Source organism: Mycena indigotica (genome assembly GCF_014461135.1).
Source record: "Mycena indigotica strain 171206Taipei chromosome Unknown Mind.scaff0006, whole genome shotgun sequence".
NCBI classification, from domain to species: domain Eukaryota; kingdom Fungi; phylum Basidiomycota; class Agaricomycetes; order Agaricales; family Mycenaceae; genus Mycena; species Mycena indigotica.
Window position 1 is genome coordinate 2969526 of NW_023503005.1, and position 17374 is coordinate 2986899.

The following is a 17374-nucleotide window of genomic DNA, read 5'->3' on the forward strand; positions in this document are numbered from 1 at the left end:
GAAAAGGGGTATCGCGATTCAGAATATTTTGGTGTTAACAGAGTTGAAAGTCACGGGACCAAATTTCTTGTCCTCTAGCTCCCCAGCGAATACTGATATTATTCCACGTAGCTACATGTACACTATTCCGCAACTTGGATAAAGACGATTCACCGCCGCTTTGCCGGTCTTTTGCGTCTGCCAGCCGCGGGCTGTCCCTCTTTGGGGGTGACGGTACCACTGCCAGGTGCCTCAGATGCCGTGTCATCATCATCGGAGTGAGACTGCTCTGTTTCTTTTGGTTGTGAAAAGCGACCAATAGCCGAAGACAACAGGGCGCGAACAAGCGCAAAGAACCATGTGTTGGTAAAAGCCGGTTTGGGGGCAGTGGACGCATCGAGCAACTCGAGATCTCCGGAAGGGTCCAACTGCACACGACTGAGTTCAAAAAAAAAGTAAGAAACGCATAACTCACGATGTAGACGTTGCTTGCATCCACCACCATGTCAAGCCATCGCTCCTGCGACTCAAATCCACCGCCAAGATTGACTTTGACCTTGAAAAAAGCTTTAACAAAAACTTAGTAACAAACGGTTGGCCAAACCTTTCGTTTTCCATCTATGGGAACCATGCGCGGACCCCAAGCAGCTTGCCTCGCGTTGTTAACGATGTCTTCAATCCTACTAAGATCCCGTCGATAATTGACATGTTGCGCGGCGTATTGGAATCCAGAGGTGGCGAGAATGAGGAAGACAAAAACGGACTACAATGATGAGAAGTGGCGCTAAAGATTTGAAAACCAAACCCGTACCCCGAGGCCAGGTCTGTGAGCTCATATATCAGGGCACTGGAATAAGATTTAAACGAAAAAAACTGCACCGGAAACGTGAATAGTAGTAGCCCGTCCCGCGCCACACAGGAACACCGTTCTTATAGAAAAAGTCATATCTTCGGGACTTGTCAGCTAGCCCTCTGCTAAGGAAAGACATGCCGCACCTTTCTCTGCTTTCCTTGTTTCTGAGAATGGCCGCCACGACACCAAGACGTGCAAAACGTTCTTGTATGGTTTTGTCGTTTGGATTTTTGTCGGGACTGTCAGGAATTATGAATACCGTTTGGCGAGTACAGTAAACATGACTTGCTGGAGCACCATGCTTTTCTTGCGATATGCCTTGGCAATTTCAGCGGTGGTTGCAGTGGAGGGCACATCGAGCCAGCTATAGAACGTTACATCCTTTCCTTCGGATGCCTAGGAGTCGAATAAGTTTGCAACGCCGTAAAAGAAAGCAATTGCGCACCTGAATGCTGCTGACGAGGTCAAAAATTTCATGATCTTCTTTCTCCCAAGCGAAAACGACTGCCAGCAAAGCAAAGCAGGCCCATAAGGCGAGTAGAAGCCGCATTTTCTCCACGTATTCCGGGTGGAGACAAAGACGGTAGGTAAAAGACGAAGACTGAAGACGAAAGTGTACGCAGATTGACCACAGTGGACAAGAAAAGAAGTTGTGATACTACGTGACGCGAACCGTCATCATTGCTCTAGCAAGATGGCTCGTCGTTGTCCTGTTTGCCGTTCAAAACAATGGCATAAGGAACCGTCGAGTGGTCTTATTGCATGCAGTGAAGGCCACATTCTACAAGTCAATTAGTCTGTCCTACAAAGCCAGTGAATCGCAACTCAACTTGGACCAGAACTATAGAAACGAATCAAGGGAGATGGAGGACGCCCCTCGGCACCAACTCAAGAAGCGCACCATTAAGAGGGATAAGCATACTTCTACGAAACTCAAAGACTCGAAACGTACTTGTTGCGAACTTTTCAATCGTATATTCTCTGAATCAATGAACAAGTCTTCCATGGCAAAAAAGGGCGATTCTTCTATTTTCAATGCCTCCAACTAGTCCTTAGGCATCAAATTGCCGTCCTGACTGCAGAATGGACGCTTCCTCTCCAATTCGAGGTACCGCTGACTTGATTCGTTTGACCAGATTCACAGACCGCAGTTCAGGTCGTATGCAAAGATATATGGACTCTCCACCTAAGTTTACTCCGAGATTCAATCCCCGAAGAATTTGCTGAAGGCTCGAGTGAAGAAGAAGAGGTCGATCCAGCGACGACGCATTCCCAAGAACAGTCTATCCAGATGGAGGAAATACATGTAAACCCGGAGACAAAACAGTCTTCCAGCGACGATGACAATGATGCCGAAATTGACCAACTTCTCGCCGAAAATTCGCAATCCGAGTCCGATTCCGAGGGGGATCCAGATGTAGTTCCAACGACTACAACAACCTCGAGATCAAAGGGTCAACGAAATCGCGGTCGACATAAACACGACCGAGCGTATAGTACCCTTGCGATACTGGTTTTAGCATGTTGGACGCTACGCATCCCAATTCTTTACCGAGACTTGTTAGAGTGGGTCCATTCCTGTCAAGTGTGCTTTGACTAACGTTTTGAAGTCTAGTTCAGTCTTATGAGTTACCCTACCTCGATGTGATGCGACTCCTGCCTCAAAACATGGTTTCGCATCTCACGAAATATAACATTCAAGCGTTAACTCCTCCGGTGAGCATCATCTGGCTATTCTGCATTCAACTCATGACAGATGGCTAAAAGAACGCACCCTCTCTTGTTGATCTCCATGACCAAGTCTCGTCTCTGGCCCGGCGAATGCGGGAGACCTATGGCATATTGACCCCAGAGGCTAATGCGGCGCCGATACTTTGGCGAGTGGTATCGCGGTGTTTTGGTGGAAATCGTGTGTCTTGCACGTTCCTTTTTTTTCTATTAAGATGCTTATTAAATGCAAGCAACGTTGTACAGGCTTGTCAAGCGACTTGCTGCCAGGCTCTCACTCTCTCTGACTGTCCACCATTCATTAGCCCCGCCGTTGCGGCGAGTAAAAGATTACGATCCTGAAAGTCACAAGTATGACAACATCGCGCCAGAACTCGCATTCACTGCGACATGTATCATCGTGCTCAAATTGGTATACGGACTGGATGGAAAACGGCGGTCAGTTGTGATTACGCGCCCAACGTCAGCTTTCTGACGCGTTACTGGCAGCCTCCCTCTCAACATCGAGGACCCCGCCTGCGAAATGCCACGGCTAGATGAATACTTGGCTTTCTTCAAACGGCTCGATGATGCCGACGGGACAGCTCGCGATGCGGCCTTCAGTCCCCATCGAAAGATGTTAGTTTTGTGATGTCCTGTCACTTTTTCTTGATTTTTTTTAGGACAATCGAAGATCTAGATGACCAGACGATGGACGAGTACCTCGTATTTTGCGAACGAGCGTTGGTTGGAAACGGGAGCGGTAGGTAAAAGATGATGCACCATGGAGGTGAATTGATCTGGAACAAACAGACGAGCTTCTTGATCGATATTTTCCTCTAAACACGGGTCCTCCGGCCACGCGGAAATACGTAGTGGATATTGCTCATGAGGAAATGACTGCAACACGGCGACAAACCGCCGAAGAGGGATTTTTAGAACCCGGCGAGGAATATCGACTAGGAGAAGGCGCTGAAGAGGTTGTACTACGTGTAAGTGAGTGGCTTGCTATCAAGCGCGAGTTGGTCGAGAATGTTGTGCTTAGTTACGAGCGACGTCTGTGGCGATTACGCAAACGATGAATGTTACGTCATTTTGTGACATGATTGTTATGGCTTTCTTCTGACCTCGCACCGTTCATCGCGACTTGTCCTTGGTGATGAGGCGCTTTGCGAGTGTCTTTACGCGCAACAAGGACAAGGAGGCTCCCAAAGCCGACCTCAAACGCAGTCATACAGTCCTTACCCCAATTCCTACAACTCCAGTTCTCAGCTTCGGCAGTGAACCCGCTTCTTCCACCTCATCTAATGGCTCTGCCAGTATCCAAACACCAGAACCAGAAGAGGAACCAGATTTACTTTCTCGTACCCCTACCAAGAAGTGGTCGACATGGCTTGGAAAAAAGGGAACGATCAAACGTGCTCGCCCGCCAATTCCAGACGATGTCCCACAATGGCGACCTCCCCAACTCCAACCACCGCCAGCCCCCAAATCCCAGCCACCCCCTCCACCTCGAATTGTCACCGACCTTGACTCTGATGAAGACGCCTCTGACTCCGAACATGAAGATGAGGACGACCCCGCCCCGATGCCGAATCTAGAAAAAGCCAAGACCTATATCCAGAACAGCCTAACTCCTCCAGTATGGGCTTCCTCGCCTTTTGCTTGCCCAGTCAACAGTCTATTGTATCCGCGGTCGTCCAACTCTCCTCAGCTCCTCCTACCTACGAGTAGTATGCAGACGATCATGCATAAAAGGCTCTTACTCCGGCGCCTAGGCGACACCGACACCGGCCAATCAACGCCTTCAAACTTGTTGTTACCTTTTACCTCCCATCCCCGACCAACCCTTCTCGATTCTTCCCCCTCCCTCCCCTGGTATCACATCCGCGCACATTCAGCAACTCTCAACATCACTCCAACCAGCCCCGGTTTGCGTCGCTGGATGTCCCGCCCTTGTTTTGAAGAGCGATTCGTTGTTTGGGTTCCAGTGGATGGTGGCTTCGCTTCATGCCCGGTACAAGGCTCGTCGGCTGCGGTCGCTGAACTTGAATTTTCCCCTTCCGTCGAAGCTATGATAGGGTTCACTGGCCAAGAAGAACTGTCGACTGTCGGTGAGCATAATTAAATTCCGCCCGTAGTTGGTCCCTGAAAGTTTATTGTCTAGCCCCTGCGATTTCAAACAACGTAGTCGCTCCCTCACCTCTTCGCAACTCGGCTCTCAAGTCAGCGTCGCCGGTAGATCCAACTCCGAATCCAAATCCGGACCCGCCTGTACTCGCTCCGACAACCTCGCGAGTGCGCTTCGCAGAGGACGATAAAGATGATGTGATCCCACTCGGTTATGCCCTTCGTTCCAAAAAACGACGTGAAGAAAAGGCAAAATTCTTGCGTGAAGAACAAGAGCGCCGTGCCTTCGAGCTAGAAAAGGCTAGACACGAGGAGGAGCGGAGACGGAGAGAATCGGAAAGGAGACAATGGGAAGAGGAAAAACGAGCATGGGAGAAAGAAAAGAAGGCTATCGAAGACGAACGCAGACAAAGGATTTATGCCGAAGAAGTTATTGCTGCTCGAGCCAGAAGGGAGCACCAACGAGCTGGTGGAAGCTATGGTGTTGGCAATTCCTTGCTAGCGTCTAGTTCCACAGCTTCCTTGCGCGACGATCGCCACAAGTCTGACTCGACTTTCCATTCTCGACCTTTACACGACAGACGTCGTCAAGCTTCAGAACCAGCAGTACCCCAACATGGAAGCACTTCCAGCTCTCCACACACATCATCTCCTTCCAGTTCGCGGCCTCCCAGCCTTCATCAAGCGGGGAGTTTTGGCCGAAATTCCTCTAGACCAGCATCAGTTCACTCATCATCAGAGGAATCCAAACCGCAGCACAATGCTAACGCTGCTAAGCGCAGTTCAATGGCTTCGTTACCTAGCAGAAATCCGCCCTCTGACCGGTCGTCCATGTACTCTTTGTGGTCGACAAGTAACCCTTCGTTGATGCCGCCGGTTCCTCCAATGCCGATGTATGCCCTAGACATGCCATTACTCCCTCCCACGCCTCCGTTCATGCTCCACCAATATCCTCGACCACGGTCACAGGAGTCACGAGATTCTTCACCTGGTCGCTCTTCTCTTTCCGGCTCGCCCTCCAGACAACATCTTCCGAGCAATAATTCGAGTTCGGATCGGGTTAACCTCCAGCCCCCTCAATCATCCTCTCGCAGAGCGTCGAATTCATCTTCCACCTCGCGGCGACCAGACATGGCGCACCAAAGACGTAGCAGCGATGATGCGAAACATGCTAATTTGGCGCCTCACAAAGACCCGTATGGCTCTTTGCGCTCCCACTCGAGCACCTCTTTAGCTCGTGGCAGGGCAGCTAGACCGCCGTCAAGTTTCCAGCCACCGCCTGCAGCCATGCCTTGGACGGCACCGCCACTGATGACCTCATACTCGCAACAACAATTGAATCCCGTCGTTGTTGCTCAATGGACTCTACCTGCCTCGAAAAGGCGGCAAACCACGATCACTTAGCTGTGTATGATTATTATTCCACCCATTTATTACCACACTCATTTACACACGCATTGATATCCACTGTATGCATAGTATGAGCGGAGTTTTTTTCTCTTTTCTAGCATGGTAGTATTACATACAGATATAATCCAAACTGGGACAAGTTCATCTTGGGTACTTTTTTTCCCACTAAAGTGCCGTGTTGCCATATTTAGCAACTCCTTTCTTTCTCACGAAACACTATCATCATCATGAGCTGGTCGGGGCAAGTTTGGGATTCCAACTGGAGGAAACCATTCGCTCAACCCTCTTAGATTCAAGAAGTCGGTTAACCGCGCGGGGACGACAGTGTGTCACTGTGGCGATTGGATCCCGACAAGACATTGCTAACAGATCTACAGCTGCTGCAGAAGACCGGCCAAATCGAGCGGACAATCGACCGAGAGTTTGCAGACGAGGAAGCAAAGTACAAAACGTGGGTCATCAAGGCGTGTGTGCTGGCTGGTGTCTGAAATGAGGCAGATTCGAGAAGGAATGTCAGGCGCTGCAGAAGGACAGCAAGAGCTACTGGGATGCAATGCGAGGTAGTATCAGCGGGTCTGACCCTTTGTTCTGGCTAATTTCTCGCCAGCGATGACGGCGGCACAGACGCGCATAGCGGAGACGCTCGAGACCTTTTACGGCTCTTCTGACCGGACCTCCGATGGGGCAATGGCGGGCCACGCTTACAAGCGGTCGGTCGACGATTTGGACGGTGGCTTCGGGAGAGAACTGGTGCGTCTGCTTCGCTTTACTCTACTTTACTTAAACTCCCCCAGGACGGCCCATACCGAACGACCATCTCCGAGCCGCTGGGCAAGATGTGCGCCTACTTCCCTGTTGTTAACGACCACATCGCCAAACGCAACAAGAAGGTTTTTTATCCTTGTCTTTGACTCCACACTCTGATTGCTGTGTTAGCTCCTGGACTACGACTCGGCACGGAGTAAAATGCGGAAACTCGTCGACAAGCCCAGCGAAGACTCAACGAAGCTGCCCAAGGCCCAGCAAGAGCACGACGAAGCAAAGGAGGTTTTCGACATGCTGAACGACCAATTGGTCGCGGAGCTGCCCCAACTGCTGGATTTACGAGTACCCTACTTCGACCCGAGCTTCGAGGCGATGATTCGCATGCAGTCCAAATTCGCAGAGGAAGGTTACGAGAAATTGAGTGGTGTTCAACGGTAATCTGTCTTTCTTTCCTGTCCTCCCATCGTGCTCATTCTCTAGGTATTTCGCCGATTCGATTCGTGACGACTACGCCGCTGGGCAACTGGACGCCCAAGTAGAAAGTGTACTGCAGGAAATGCGAGAGCTTTCCATTTGTGGCGCCAATTGATATACTCGAGTACTTGATGCAATGGATTTGTGCTAGAAAGTTACAAATTGGGTAATTCGAAGTGGATAACGATACACAGGAAGTTGAAGCGAAAGCACAGAAAAAAAAACTGACCTGACAACACGCCAACATACCATTATTCAGCCCATGCGGTCGAACAAAGACCGTTCTCCTTGTCCTCTCCCGCGCCCACCTCCACGACCACCTTTGCCGCCTCTGGTCCCGGCACGAAGAACTCGGGGAGCGGTAGGGGTCGCATGAATGCGGGAAAATATATCAGACTGTTGATTGTGCATTTGCGACGATACCCCCAATCGGTCTTCAAGCGAACGTCGCTCCTCTCTATCATCTTTGAACCGGTTCTGTGTCTGCTGGTGCACTTCTGGATCACGTGGTCGTTTATAAGGATTCACTGGCGCATGAGATGGCGGTGGCGGTGAATACGACGGGTAATAGTCGAAATAATTGGGATATTGTGCATTAGAATTTGAGTAGCTTGCGGACTCTGGAGAGTAAGACCGACGATAAATAGGGCTTGGCGACCTATATTCTCTTCCATTCCAAACGTCCTCGTGGTAGATTTCGGGCGTTCGAGCAGACAATCGGGGAGGTGGTGTTGGCTGTCGCGGCAGTGGCTTTGCCTTTGCAGAAGACTTGGGTGCTTGTTTCTGCGTCGACACAACAGGAGGTCCATTCTTGGAGCTACCCGCTCCCGTCTGTACTGGTATCTGCTGAACCGCTTTCTTGTTTTTCGACGTGGGTTTCTTCATGGGGGGTTGCGGCTTCACAAGCTGAGCGAATTGAGACGATGTACTATTCAACATGGGCTTAGAGGTATAGGACGTCTGAGGAGCGGGATGATTGGTTCCGTCCGAAGTACCCGACCATGATAGGTTAGTGGCCGCACTAGTCGATGACGCCGAGACTGAAAGCAAAGGCGATTGACGATTAACGGGCTGTTTGGTCTCGGGCTTCGATCCGGCTTTGGAAACACCGGGGAGTGTTTGTTTCTTCTTTCCTTGAACCTTGGAGATCACGGCGGACGATGGTGGAGCAACAACAGGCTGAGCATTAACATAACCGGTAGGGGATGGACGTATCGAGGAGGGTTGGCTTGAAGATGTCGAGATTGGCTTATTCGCCAACTCCGCCTTTTCTTCCCGTTCTTTCAAGATCGATTTGGCTGCTTCCGCGTGGGCGTGTAGCTTGTCCAATCTCACTTGTTCCCGCTTTGCATCCTGCATCTTTCGCAAGATGGCCTCGCGTTCCAGAGCTTCGGCTTGTGGGTCAGGACGAGCAGCCTTCACATCTGAGAGCTCAACAAGAGCACGTGTGGCTTCCTCTTCAACTTTGATCTTAGGAAGAGCGTCGGATGCCGGAGGAGGCAATTGGGGCTTTGGAGACGGATGGCGGCTAGGTGGTGCAAGTCCGTGGCCAGTTTCACTTTCACTGACCCACAGCTTGACACCATCCAGCACCTGCTTCATATCATGAATGATGCCAGCGTGTGGATTAGCTGGTTCTGGTGTAGGTGAGCGAGCGGGAGTAGGCACATCAAGAATGTGTTTGGTGTTGGCGACAGCCTCTGCCGCTGTCTGTGAAGCGAGAGCAACCGTTTTCGCATCGTCAGCTGCTTTGTGAGCATCTTCGAGTGACTTTTGAGCGACATCGAGAGTTGCCTGAGCTGCGGAGAGCGCTTGGGTCAAGCTATAGACCATGGCTTGGGCCGTTGCCACACTCTGTTGGGCCACGGCTACACGTGCTTGCATTGTCTCAGAAAGGTCTTGTGTCTTTCTTTGCGCCGATTCGGAATGTTGTAGTGCGTTGGCAACCGCGACGAGAGCTGGCTGGGGTAACGTAGGAGGTACAACTTTAGGGAGCTTCGGTGGGGGCAGAGAAATTAGATTCTGCATTGTGTCCAACCGAGAATGAAGGTCTTTCAAGGCCGCGTAATTGGGGACGAATGGCGGATCTTCAGGCTCAGGGTATTGGAGTTGCATATCGTCATCTGAAGAAGACGTACTAGAGCCTTGCCGGACTGGAAAGGGTGACACGAGCGATGACTGTCCCAAGGCTTCGAAGAGGGTAGGTCGATTCAAAACAACGGGCGGAATGTCGCGTTCGGGGTGGGGGGTAGGGGGAGGAGAAGGGGTGTAATGGTATGGGATTGTTGGCTGGCCAGTAGACATGCGCTTGAGTAACGATGGCTCCTTTCCTATGGTATGGAACTCGAATTGCTGGAAACTTGGTGGTGGCGGAGCTGCCATGCTAACAACAAGTTGCTATCAGTTATGGATGAGGAGGAAATTGGGAACCTGAAATATGTCGCTCCGCGCAAGGTAGAAACCGGGGTCAGTAAATAGTCGGAGAGAGAGAAGGTCTAAGAGTTTCTGTCACCTCCTGTCACGAAACCAATTATATCTAGATTTTACGTCTTGTGCGAGTTGGGACTGGTAATGTACCACTTCACTAGATCTAATGTCGCTATGCAATCCTCAAGCGACGAATGGCCCACACTTCCCCCTCCATTCTGAATCGAGATACCGAGATGTTCTCGGGCGCTGAAAACGACATTAGGAACGCATAGAAAAACTTTGCTGCTGAATGGCACCCACAGGTCTCGTAGAGCCTTGCGGTATGGTGGACCAGCGGAATGTTTGAAGATGATGGAGGTGTCCACGTTGTTATGATGAATTATGCGAAGCGTATTGAGGTCGTTGTCCAAACCATGGCCTACTGACGAGTGAGCAGAGAAATATTTGATGTGATGGGAGCAAGACCAATGAGAATCGTATCCCGGTCGATAAGTCGGTCCAGCGCTTCTCGAATGGCCGACAAAGATAGCACCGCCTTGCCATACTCTTCCTCCGTAATACCCGAAAATCGGGTGTTGAAGTCTCTGAAGTAGTGGGTCAAACACGTAGAAGCGCTCGAGAAGGACAGCCAAACATTATATGCACCCCTTCGTCCATTGTCACCAGCTCGTCGAATACAGGGTCGCCATTTCCGTCGACAACAGAGACGCGAGCCACACGCATCCCACCCGTCGTGTAGACCATCTCACAATCCACTGAAGCGACATCAAGAACAGTGCTGGCAGAAGGTGGGGACTTGAGGTAGGAGAACGCGTGACGAGCGTGCAGATCTTCTGGTTTGTTTTCGTAGAAAACATGGGGGCCACTAGCACATCCTTCGTCGTCTGGTGCTTGTTTCCCGCAACAACGATGAACCCGCACCCTCTGACCTGTTTTTTTCCCAGCGGTAAATCACGTCCCGCAGTAAAGCAGAAGGCTTACCGCTAACGACGCGTGAAATTGGTTTGCCCCAGTGGTATATGCATTCTTCCGCCTCTTCCCTTCGCTTTACCAGAACCGCTTTCCGACAACGATCGCAGGTAGACAACTCGTTTTCAATACTAGGCTTATCTCCACCAATTCCGAATGGGATTTCGACGATGAAGCCCCATGTTTCTAGTTCTGCCCTGGAGAGAATAAGATGTTCCAGATGATTGCGAGTCAAACGAAGTGATTTCCGCGTTTTTTGCGCCTCAGCGCGGGCCAAAACCTCTGCCTCAGTACCTACAGACGAATGGGATGTCGAATCTGGGGTGGGTCTCCGCTTGATCGCTGCACAACATTGAATAATTGCCTGTAAGCCATGGGTTTAAGGTATCTGGCATTCTCATCGTGCATACCACGCGATAGCTCTGCTTGTTTGACTTGTCGTAGATTTCTTGTTCTTGTCGAAGAGCATGTTCAGACGCTAGCGAAGTAGATATTCCAGGTATATCATCATATAGGACGACAAAGTGGTCGTAAAGAGTTTTCAACAGCGCTTGGCGTACAGGGAGTGGTACGAAGCTGGCTGCGGCATTGATGCGAAGAACAGGTGGCCCAGAGGTCGGCTGTTGAGGAGTGGGGACCGCTCGATTAGGTGCTACTTTCAAATTCTTTCGCGGAGGTTCATTCGGGGAAGACGGTGTGGATAATGGTCGTTTGGCGGGTATGGTGCTTGATGTTGAGGGCCTGGGAGGGGGTGGTTGGGTGGTAGTTGGTTGCTCGATCGGAATAGAAAGGCCAGGCGGGGTAGGTATGCTGCTGTTGTGCGAAAATAAACAGTTTGGTCGTATGCAGGTTCTTGCATCTGGGCAAGGCACTTGGAATAATTTCAGCGTGGAGAACATAGTCTGATATCGTGGGCTCTGGGTTCCCGAGAAGATTGGCCCGAATTGCGAAGCTCAACACGGTGACTTCTATAATTCGCGTCAACGTCGTCGCGTCAATGCGAATGGAGTGTGACACCGTGACCCTCCTTGACACCAACCGCGGCGACCAAGCCGACCACTGAGATGGACAAAAAGCGCGCGCCTCCTAACATTTCTACGGATGCTGCCACTGAGCACGCAGCTTCTGACGGAGTCCAACCCCAAACGTACGTTTTAAGACTATCATCAGCCAACCAGCTAAACTTTTTTAGCCCGTTAACCAGTGGCTCCTCGACGCCCACAAGGTCTCTGTCGCCTCAACGATGGACTCCGCCCAAGGTTCAACCATGGCTCAGATGGGTTATTGAACCCCGTGCGTCATTCACAACCTAACTTTAGTCGCGGCCTGAAATACATTTCCAGTGGAGGCTTTCAAGCTTCTGTTGATACCCGTGGTGCTATATCTCAACTGGGAACTGTTAACTCCACGTCTTCAAACAATTATTGAGCCGTGGTCATCAACCCTTGGGCCTTACCTCCCTGATGGTCAACTGCCGAACCCATTCGCACCTCTATTCCTCCTGTCAAACCCCGTCGCATCATCTCCACCGGACGACCCGCGCTACGCTAAGAGCTATCTTGACCTTGTGTTCATCGCCTATTATGTTGTATTCTTCTCCTGCTTCAGGCAGCTCGTCACCGTCAACCTCTTCCGTCGTGTCGGACATGCTTATGGCATCAATAAGGAGGGAAAACTCGACAGACTTGGCGAGCAGGGTTATGCAGTGGTGTATTTCCTTCTCTCTAGCCTTTGGGGAATCGTACGTGCTCTCGCTGTGATCGAAATTAGCGATTAACGCATGGGTACCAGCGGGTTATGTATTCTCTGCCAATCTGGTGGTACCAAACCAAGTACTTCTGGTTAGGTCCGTTGTTCCTTGAATTTTCTCTGCCAACTTTGCTTATTTGAGTAGGTTACCCACATTGGGATATGACCCCCGAACTGAAGCGTTATTATCTAATGCAAATGGCTTATTGGTGCCAGCAGTTCATTGTGCTCGTTTTACGTCTGGAAAAGCCGCGGAAAGATTATAATGAACTCATCGCCCATCACATCGTCACATTGTGGCTGGTTGGGTGCGTCGTATTCACTAATGGTCGGGCCTTGAGCTTACAATTTGCTAGCTGGAGTTATCTCGTCAACCTCACTTTGATTGGCAACGCAGTATATCTCAGCATGGACTTGCCGGATACTTGTCTAGCGGTCCGTGTGCTATTTTGGCCCTTAGAATCCTTTATAACTCGGTCCAGTTCTCCAAAGTGCTTAATTATCTGCGCTTCGAGCGTGCCAAAGTATTCAGCTTCCTCATTTTCACTGTCGTCTGGGCGTGCGTCTCTATGCAAACCATTTTTTCGCTTGACTGACAATGTTCCAGGTATTTCCGACACTACTTGAACTTCGTTATCCTCTGGTCAGTTTGGACAGAGTTTGACTTGATTCCGTAAGCGACCCAACAGGAAATGTGATTTTCCCCCTCTGATCCTTTTGTTTGTATCAGGGAGCAAAGCAAGCGTTGGTTTAGGCCTGATGGCGTTTGGCTAGTCGGGTGGATGAGATATCAAGTCTTCATCCCATTGGTACTTCTTCAACTGCTCAACTTGTTCTGGTTCTACCTTATTCTTCGAATCCTCCTTCGGTAGATCATCACCTCGTTCTCTAGAATTGCAAGTCACTGATCACGAATAGCACAATTCTCACGGCCACGACGGATGACGACCGTTCAGATGACGAGGAAGAGGAGGAACAAAAAGCTGAGCCACCCACTGAGAAATCTGTCCCGAAACAGAGCGGACGTATTAAGAGCAGCAAGGCAAGTAATGGGAAACCGAAAAAGAGCTAAGGGACCACTTATAACTATATATTGTATTGTACTAGACGACCATGTTAATAGACAGCAAGATGTGCTACAAGAAAACAACAGTTAAAAGTTACTTCTTTGGAGGTATAACTCCTTCAAGATCAGCGTAGTTGGGATCCTCCTCCCATGGAGGAAATTGAACCTGCACCTCCAGCTGCAATGGCCAACGCGCTTCTCGTTGCAAGTCGAGCTTTGGCCCGGACACCATGGAACGCACGATATCCAGACATGTCTGAGAATGGGAAGAAAGAGGAAAAACAGGCAATTGTACGAACCTCAGAGTCAACACCGGCGTTGCGGGTCATTTTGAAAGGGAGCTTGAGGTGGTGGCAGACGCGTTCGAGCGGTTTAGGCTCGATTTCATGGTCCAGACGGCCAATGAGAGCATTGAATAGTTCGTTGTAGTCGACGATGTACATGCCTGTCCCGTTTTCACAGGGAAGGACGTTAGTGCTTGGGATGTTCAGGCGCAATTGCGACTGCAAGTATCTAATAAAAGGTCCTTAGAATCTGAGAGTCAATAAATGAAGGGTCCGTGCCTCATGGTTCCTTGGGCGTCGCTTGAGATAAGAAAGATCGGTTCATTCTGCTGCATTTCAGTGAACAGCGACTGTAGCTTTTGCTTGAGGGTATTGATGGTAACAAATTCATGAGATAGGCTGTCCTAAGGTCGGATTTCAGCGAAATGGGCCGACGTAAAACGAAGCCGTACCTCAAGCGATGTTGCAGCATACGTCTGGTTTTTCGTGACGACTAAATGCCCGCGCCGCAGCATTTCCGAGCCAGAATCCCATCGGAGCCATGTCCAGCCAACATCCGAGATGACAGTATGGTCGCGCTCCCAAGCATCGATATTCAGGGCACACCACACTCCCTTCTTCGCCGCCCAGAGCCCACGCAGATGTTCGAATACCGACCGCCGATTCACAAGAAGCGGGTTTGCCCTCAAATGCGTGTTCATTCGACCTAGTTTCTGGAGATGACAGATGAGGCTTTCCGGCAGGGCGAACGAGGGTGGGAAAGTACTTTGCTCGTTTCGCTCAGCAAGGACAAGTCCGCAAAGACGGTTGGCTCGATAGACGCGATGTCGGTGTTGAGAAACATGCAATTGGAGTAGGGAAGAGGAATGAGCTTAGTTGTGAGCCGCATCTGGTGCATCCAGTAGCGGAGGTAGTCGACTTGAGCAGAACTGAAGAGCAGACGCGCTTGGCCATCGTGAAAGGTGCCCACATAGGCTTGTATCCCCGGTTTCCCGTCTTTATCGGAAGCTAAGGGGTGTCTTGAATGCAGTAGTGAGTCCCTGTCTATGAGGATGTAAATCTACAAAGGTCGTGGAGTTCATCGAAGAAAAATTGGTACCTAGAATCTTCTGCAAAGAGACACCGTCTCGCGTATCCTTAAGCGATGAATGATAGTGAAATAAGATGTCGGTGCAGCGAATCCATCCACTCAAAGTGGCGACCATGTCGACGTCGACGTTTTTGAAGTTTGCCGAATCGTGGAAGGAGAGGCGAACTGCGATTTCCCTTTTTGGGCTACTAGTACACAACGACCAAGGTCCATACACAACTACAAACACAGCTGACGCACTTTATGCCTCGAGCATTTTACATTCCCTCTTGGTCTGAGTAGTCGGCATCCTCCTCCCACGGCTGGAATTTTACTTCCAGCCCTGCAGGTGTGCGATTTGGCCACAACTTTTCACGCAAGGCATCGAGCGGCTCATCACCAACCATGGCCCGCAATGCAGTAAGTGTAAACTGCAATAAGTCAAGTAGATATCTTCAGTGAACAACAGTCACCTGCCTTGGCATCATTGCCAGCATTATGGAGTGTTGTGCTGTTTGCTTTTTCAATTCTTAGGTGGTTGCATACTTGTGCCAGCCCATTCCCCTGACTACTACCAATGAGAGCAGAGAATAGGTTTTGAGTGTCAACCACAAAAAGGCCTTCTGATGGGGCTTCAAGTGGAAGTGTGTAGACAAGACTTTGAATTGGGGCCTCCAGCTGCTCCAGCGATCTTGAGCCTCCATTAGATTGAAGAAAAGGTATCAGATTTCTACGCACTTGATATCCTGACTGTGGTTGTGGAAAACAAGGAATACCGGTCCTCGTTTCTGGGAGGAAAGGATTAGCTCCGCGAGTTTTGGCTTGAATGCAGCAGGTTTGGGCAGCACAGTTGTCTCCCCAAATACATAGTTCTGTGGAGGGAGGTTAAAGCTGACCATTTTTCTTGGTTGGAACGAGTGGCTCACACGTCGGTTGTCAGCGACATACTGGCCATTGTGGCATGATAACGTCGAACTGAACGTAAAGTGAGCGTCTTCGCTGTGCTCTTTATCTCCGTCGAAGTAGATCAAAGAATATCCAAACTCGAGTAGAACCTTGTGCGCCAGCTCCCAGTCCTCCACGTCAATTGCAATCCACGTGCCTCGTTTCGCATTCCAAGCTGTACGGGTTCGCTCAAAAGCAACACGAAGACTTGCCAGCGAGTTGGGTGCATTCTTTGAGCGTTTGTTCTCCTTATCGATTTGCTGAAATCACGTTATGTGAAGTGAAAGCAAGAAGAAAGAGACAACACACTTTCACGGCGCCACGAAGATCGCCGCCTGTTTTGAAGAAGACGGGCTCTGCGGACTCGAGTTCATCCTTCATGATCAGCGCATCGGAGTGAGGCAGTGGGACCATCTCTTCAGTGAGGCCCATTTCATGAAGCCAATATCTCAGATAGTCGATCTGCTTGGAAGTGAACAAAAGTCTTGCTTCTCCGTTTTCTTTTAGAACCCCGCGGGTCAGAGTGATTCCTTCTACCCCTGGATGTAGAGGGTGTCCTGAATCGACGAGAGAATCGTGCGCCAGAACGCTTTTGACCGCCTCTTTGTATTGGGGCACCAGGTCGGGCCACTGCACGTGTCGGCACTCAAATGGGTTAGTTGTAGATAGCAGCCTACCGTGAACCAGCAGTCTGTGTATCGATAGAATCCAGTAACAATCGGAGTGGACATTGCAAGCCAAAAGACGATGGTTGATTGAGAACGGAAGAAAGAGACCCGTGATCGGCATCAAATGTTGGACTTCAGGATATTCTTGTTCTCTTGCCACCACCTCTTTACACGACTGCGATACCCCTCTTATGCCTCAAACATCCACTCGTCCCATCCCTTCCGCGAAGCGCAAGGCGCAGGTCGATTCCGACCCACCTACGCCAGCTAAAAAGGCTAAAATGACTGCGCGGAAAAGCACTGGCGGCAAAGCTCCTCGGAAGTCGAATGCCAGTGACGCTGCTGAAGGTGCGCGTCTCACTTACCCCCAGGCCACTGCTGACACGTGAGATTCAGCTCCTCGTAAGAAACGCTTTCGTCCGGGCACTGTGGCATTGCGTGAAATCCGCAAGTACCAAAAGTCTACGGATTTGCTTCTCAGGAAGCTCCCTTTCGCTCGTCTCGTGTGTCCTCTATCTCAATAGACCACGAACTCGTTCTTACTTATGCTTAGGTTCGTGAAATCGCGTCAGAAATGACCACGGATTACAACGGTCACTTCACCGACCTCCGATGGCAAAGTACCGCGTTATTAGCGTTGCAAGAAGCCACAGAGGCCTATCTTGTCCATTTATTTGAGGACGCGTGCGTCTACTTCGCCCCCATTATCTCTCCGTTTTAATTCTCTTCCAGCAATCTCTGTGCCATCCACGCCAAAAGGGTTACACTCATGCAACGCGACATCCAGCTTGCTCGAAGAATTCGCGGTACTTGGGATCGAATGGGTTAATTGGAGTTCGTCTTACATCATTCTTGTGTACTTTCTTGTATATCAAC

At 50.3% G+C, this 17374-nt stretch overlaps 9 protein-coding genes across 9 annotated transcripts; 4 read left to right on the forward strand and 5 right to left on the reverse strand.

Annotated features, from left to right (window-relative positions):
- Positions 1–149: 149 nt before the first annotated feature.
- Positions 150–1469, reverse strand: MIND_00740000 (J domain-containing protein; the record flags this gene model as incomplete). The annotated part of the gene is made up of 8 exons (XM_037364100.1): positions 1278–1469; positions 1113–1228; positions 976–1071; positions 859–927; positions 791–803; positions 584–742; positions 455–535; positions 150–407 (listed from the first exon to the last, which is right to left on the reverse strand). The coding sequence occupies exons 1-8, from the start codon at positions 1380–1382 to the stop codon at positions 150–152; spliced, it is 897 nt and encodes a 298-aa protein (XP_037219744.1). The 5' UTR covers positions 1383–1469.
- A 24-nt stretch (positions 1470–1493) lies between these two features.
- On the forward strand, positions 1494–3621 carry MIND_00740100 (uncharacterized protein; the record flags this gene model as incomplete). Its single annotated transcript, XM_037364101.1, has 10 exons — positions 1494–1619; positions 1672–1780; positions 1831–1940; positions 1977–2398; positions 2443–2548; positions 2600–2741; positions 2794–2998; positions 3050–3178; positions 3223–3302; positions 3353–3621. Exons 1-10 carry the CDS (start codon positions 1527–1529, stop codon positions 3619–3621), a joined length of 1665 nt encoding a protein of 554 aa, XP_037219745.1. The 5' UTR covers positions 1494–1526.
- A 77-nt stretch (positions 3622–3698) lies between these two features.
- Positions 3699–7433, forward strand: MIND_00740200 (uncharacterized protein; the record flags this gene model as incomplete). Its single annotated transcript, XM_037364102.1, has 9 exons — positions 3699–4653; positions 4707–5865; positions 6370–6403; positions 6457–6530; positions 6578–6639; positions 6687–6829; positions 6874–6969; positions 7016–7278; positions 7325–7433. 9 exons carry the CDS (start codon positions 3699–3701, stop codon positions 7431–7433), a joined length of 2895 nt encoding a protein of 964 aa, XP_037219746.1.
- Positions 7434–7573: 140 nt separating this feature from the next.
- MIND_00740300 (Exonuclease domain-containing protein) lies at positions 7574–9700 on the reverse strand (the record flags this gene model as incomplete). Its single annotated transcript, XM_037364103.1, has 1 exon — positions 7574–9700. The coding sequence occupies one exon, from the start codon at positions 9698–9700 to the stop codon at positions 7574–7576; it is 2127 nt and encodes a 708-aa protein (XP_037219747.1).
- A 161-nt stretch (positions 9701–9861) lies between these two features.
- MIND_00740400 (Exonuclease domain-containing protein) lies at positions 9862–11616 on the reverse strand (the record flags this gene model as incomplete). Its single annotated transcript, XM_037364104.1, has 6 exons — positions 9862–9994; positions 10049–10166; positions 10214–10332; positions 10383–10677; positions 10730–11081; positions 11128–11616. 6 exons carry the CDS (start codon positions 11614–11616, stop codon positions 9862–9864), a joined length of 1506 nt encoding a protein of 501 aa, XP_037219748.1.
- A 126-nt stretch (positions 11617–11742) lies between these two features.
- On the forward strand, positions 11743–13538 carry MIND_00740500 (TLC domain-containing protein; the record flags this gene model as incomplete). Its single annotated transcript, XM_037364105.1, has 10 exons — positions 11743–11864; positions 11910–12010; positions 12061–12458; positions 12509–12563; positions 12612–12774; positions 12823–12901; positions 12949–13025; positions 13074–13139; positions 13197–13334; positions 13385–13538. The coding sequence occupies exons 1-10, from the start codon at positions 11782–11784 to the stop codon at positions 13536–13538; spliced, it is 1314 nt and encodes a 437-aa protein (XP_037219749.1). The 5' UTR covers positions 11743–11781.
- An 88-nt stretch (positions 13539–13626) lies between these two features.
- On the reverse strand, positions 13627–15021 carry MIND_00740600 (uncharacterized protein; the record flags this gene model as incomplete). Its single annotated transcript, XM_037364106.1, has 6 exons — positions 13627–13788; positions 13832–14045; positions 14096–14220; positions 14269–14522; positions 14567–14860; positions 14916–15021. The coding sequence occupies 6 exons, from the start codon at positions 15019–15021 to the stop codon at positions 13627–13629; spliced, it is 1155 nt and encodes a 384-aa protein (XP_037219750.1).
- A 142-nt stretch (positions 15022–15163) lies between these two features.
- On the reverse strand, positions 15164–16600 carry MIND_00740700 (uncharacterized protein; the record flags this gene model as incomplete). Its single annotated transcript, XM_037364107.1, has 6 exons — positions 16508–16600; positions 16140–16460; positions 15812–16090; positions 15624–15757; positions 15363–15576; positions 15164–15316 (listed from the first exon to the last, which is right to left on the reverse strand). Exons 1-6 carry the CDS (start codon positions 16559–16561, stop codon positions 15164–15166), a joined length of 1155 nt encoding a protein of 384 aa, XP_037219751.1. The 5' UTR covers positions 16562–16600.
- A 47-nt stretch (positions 16601–16647) lies between these two features.
- MIND_00740800 (Histone-fold-containing protein) lies at positions 16648–17327 on the forward strand (the record flags this gene model as incomplete). The annotated part of the gene is made up of 4 exons (XM_037364108.1): positions 16648–16846; positions 16895–17001; positions 17052–17182; positions 17231–17327. Exons 1-4 carry the CDS (start codon positions 16690–16692, stop codon positions 17325–17327), a joined length of 492 nt encoding a protein of 163 aa, XP_037219752.1. The 5' UTR covers positions 16648–16689.
- Positions 17328–17374: the final 47 nt, after the last annotated feature.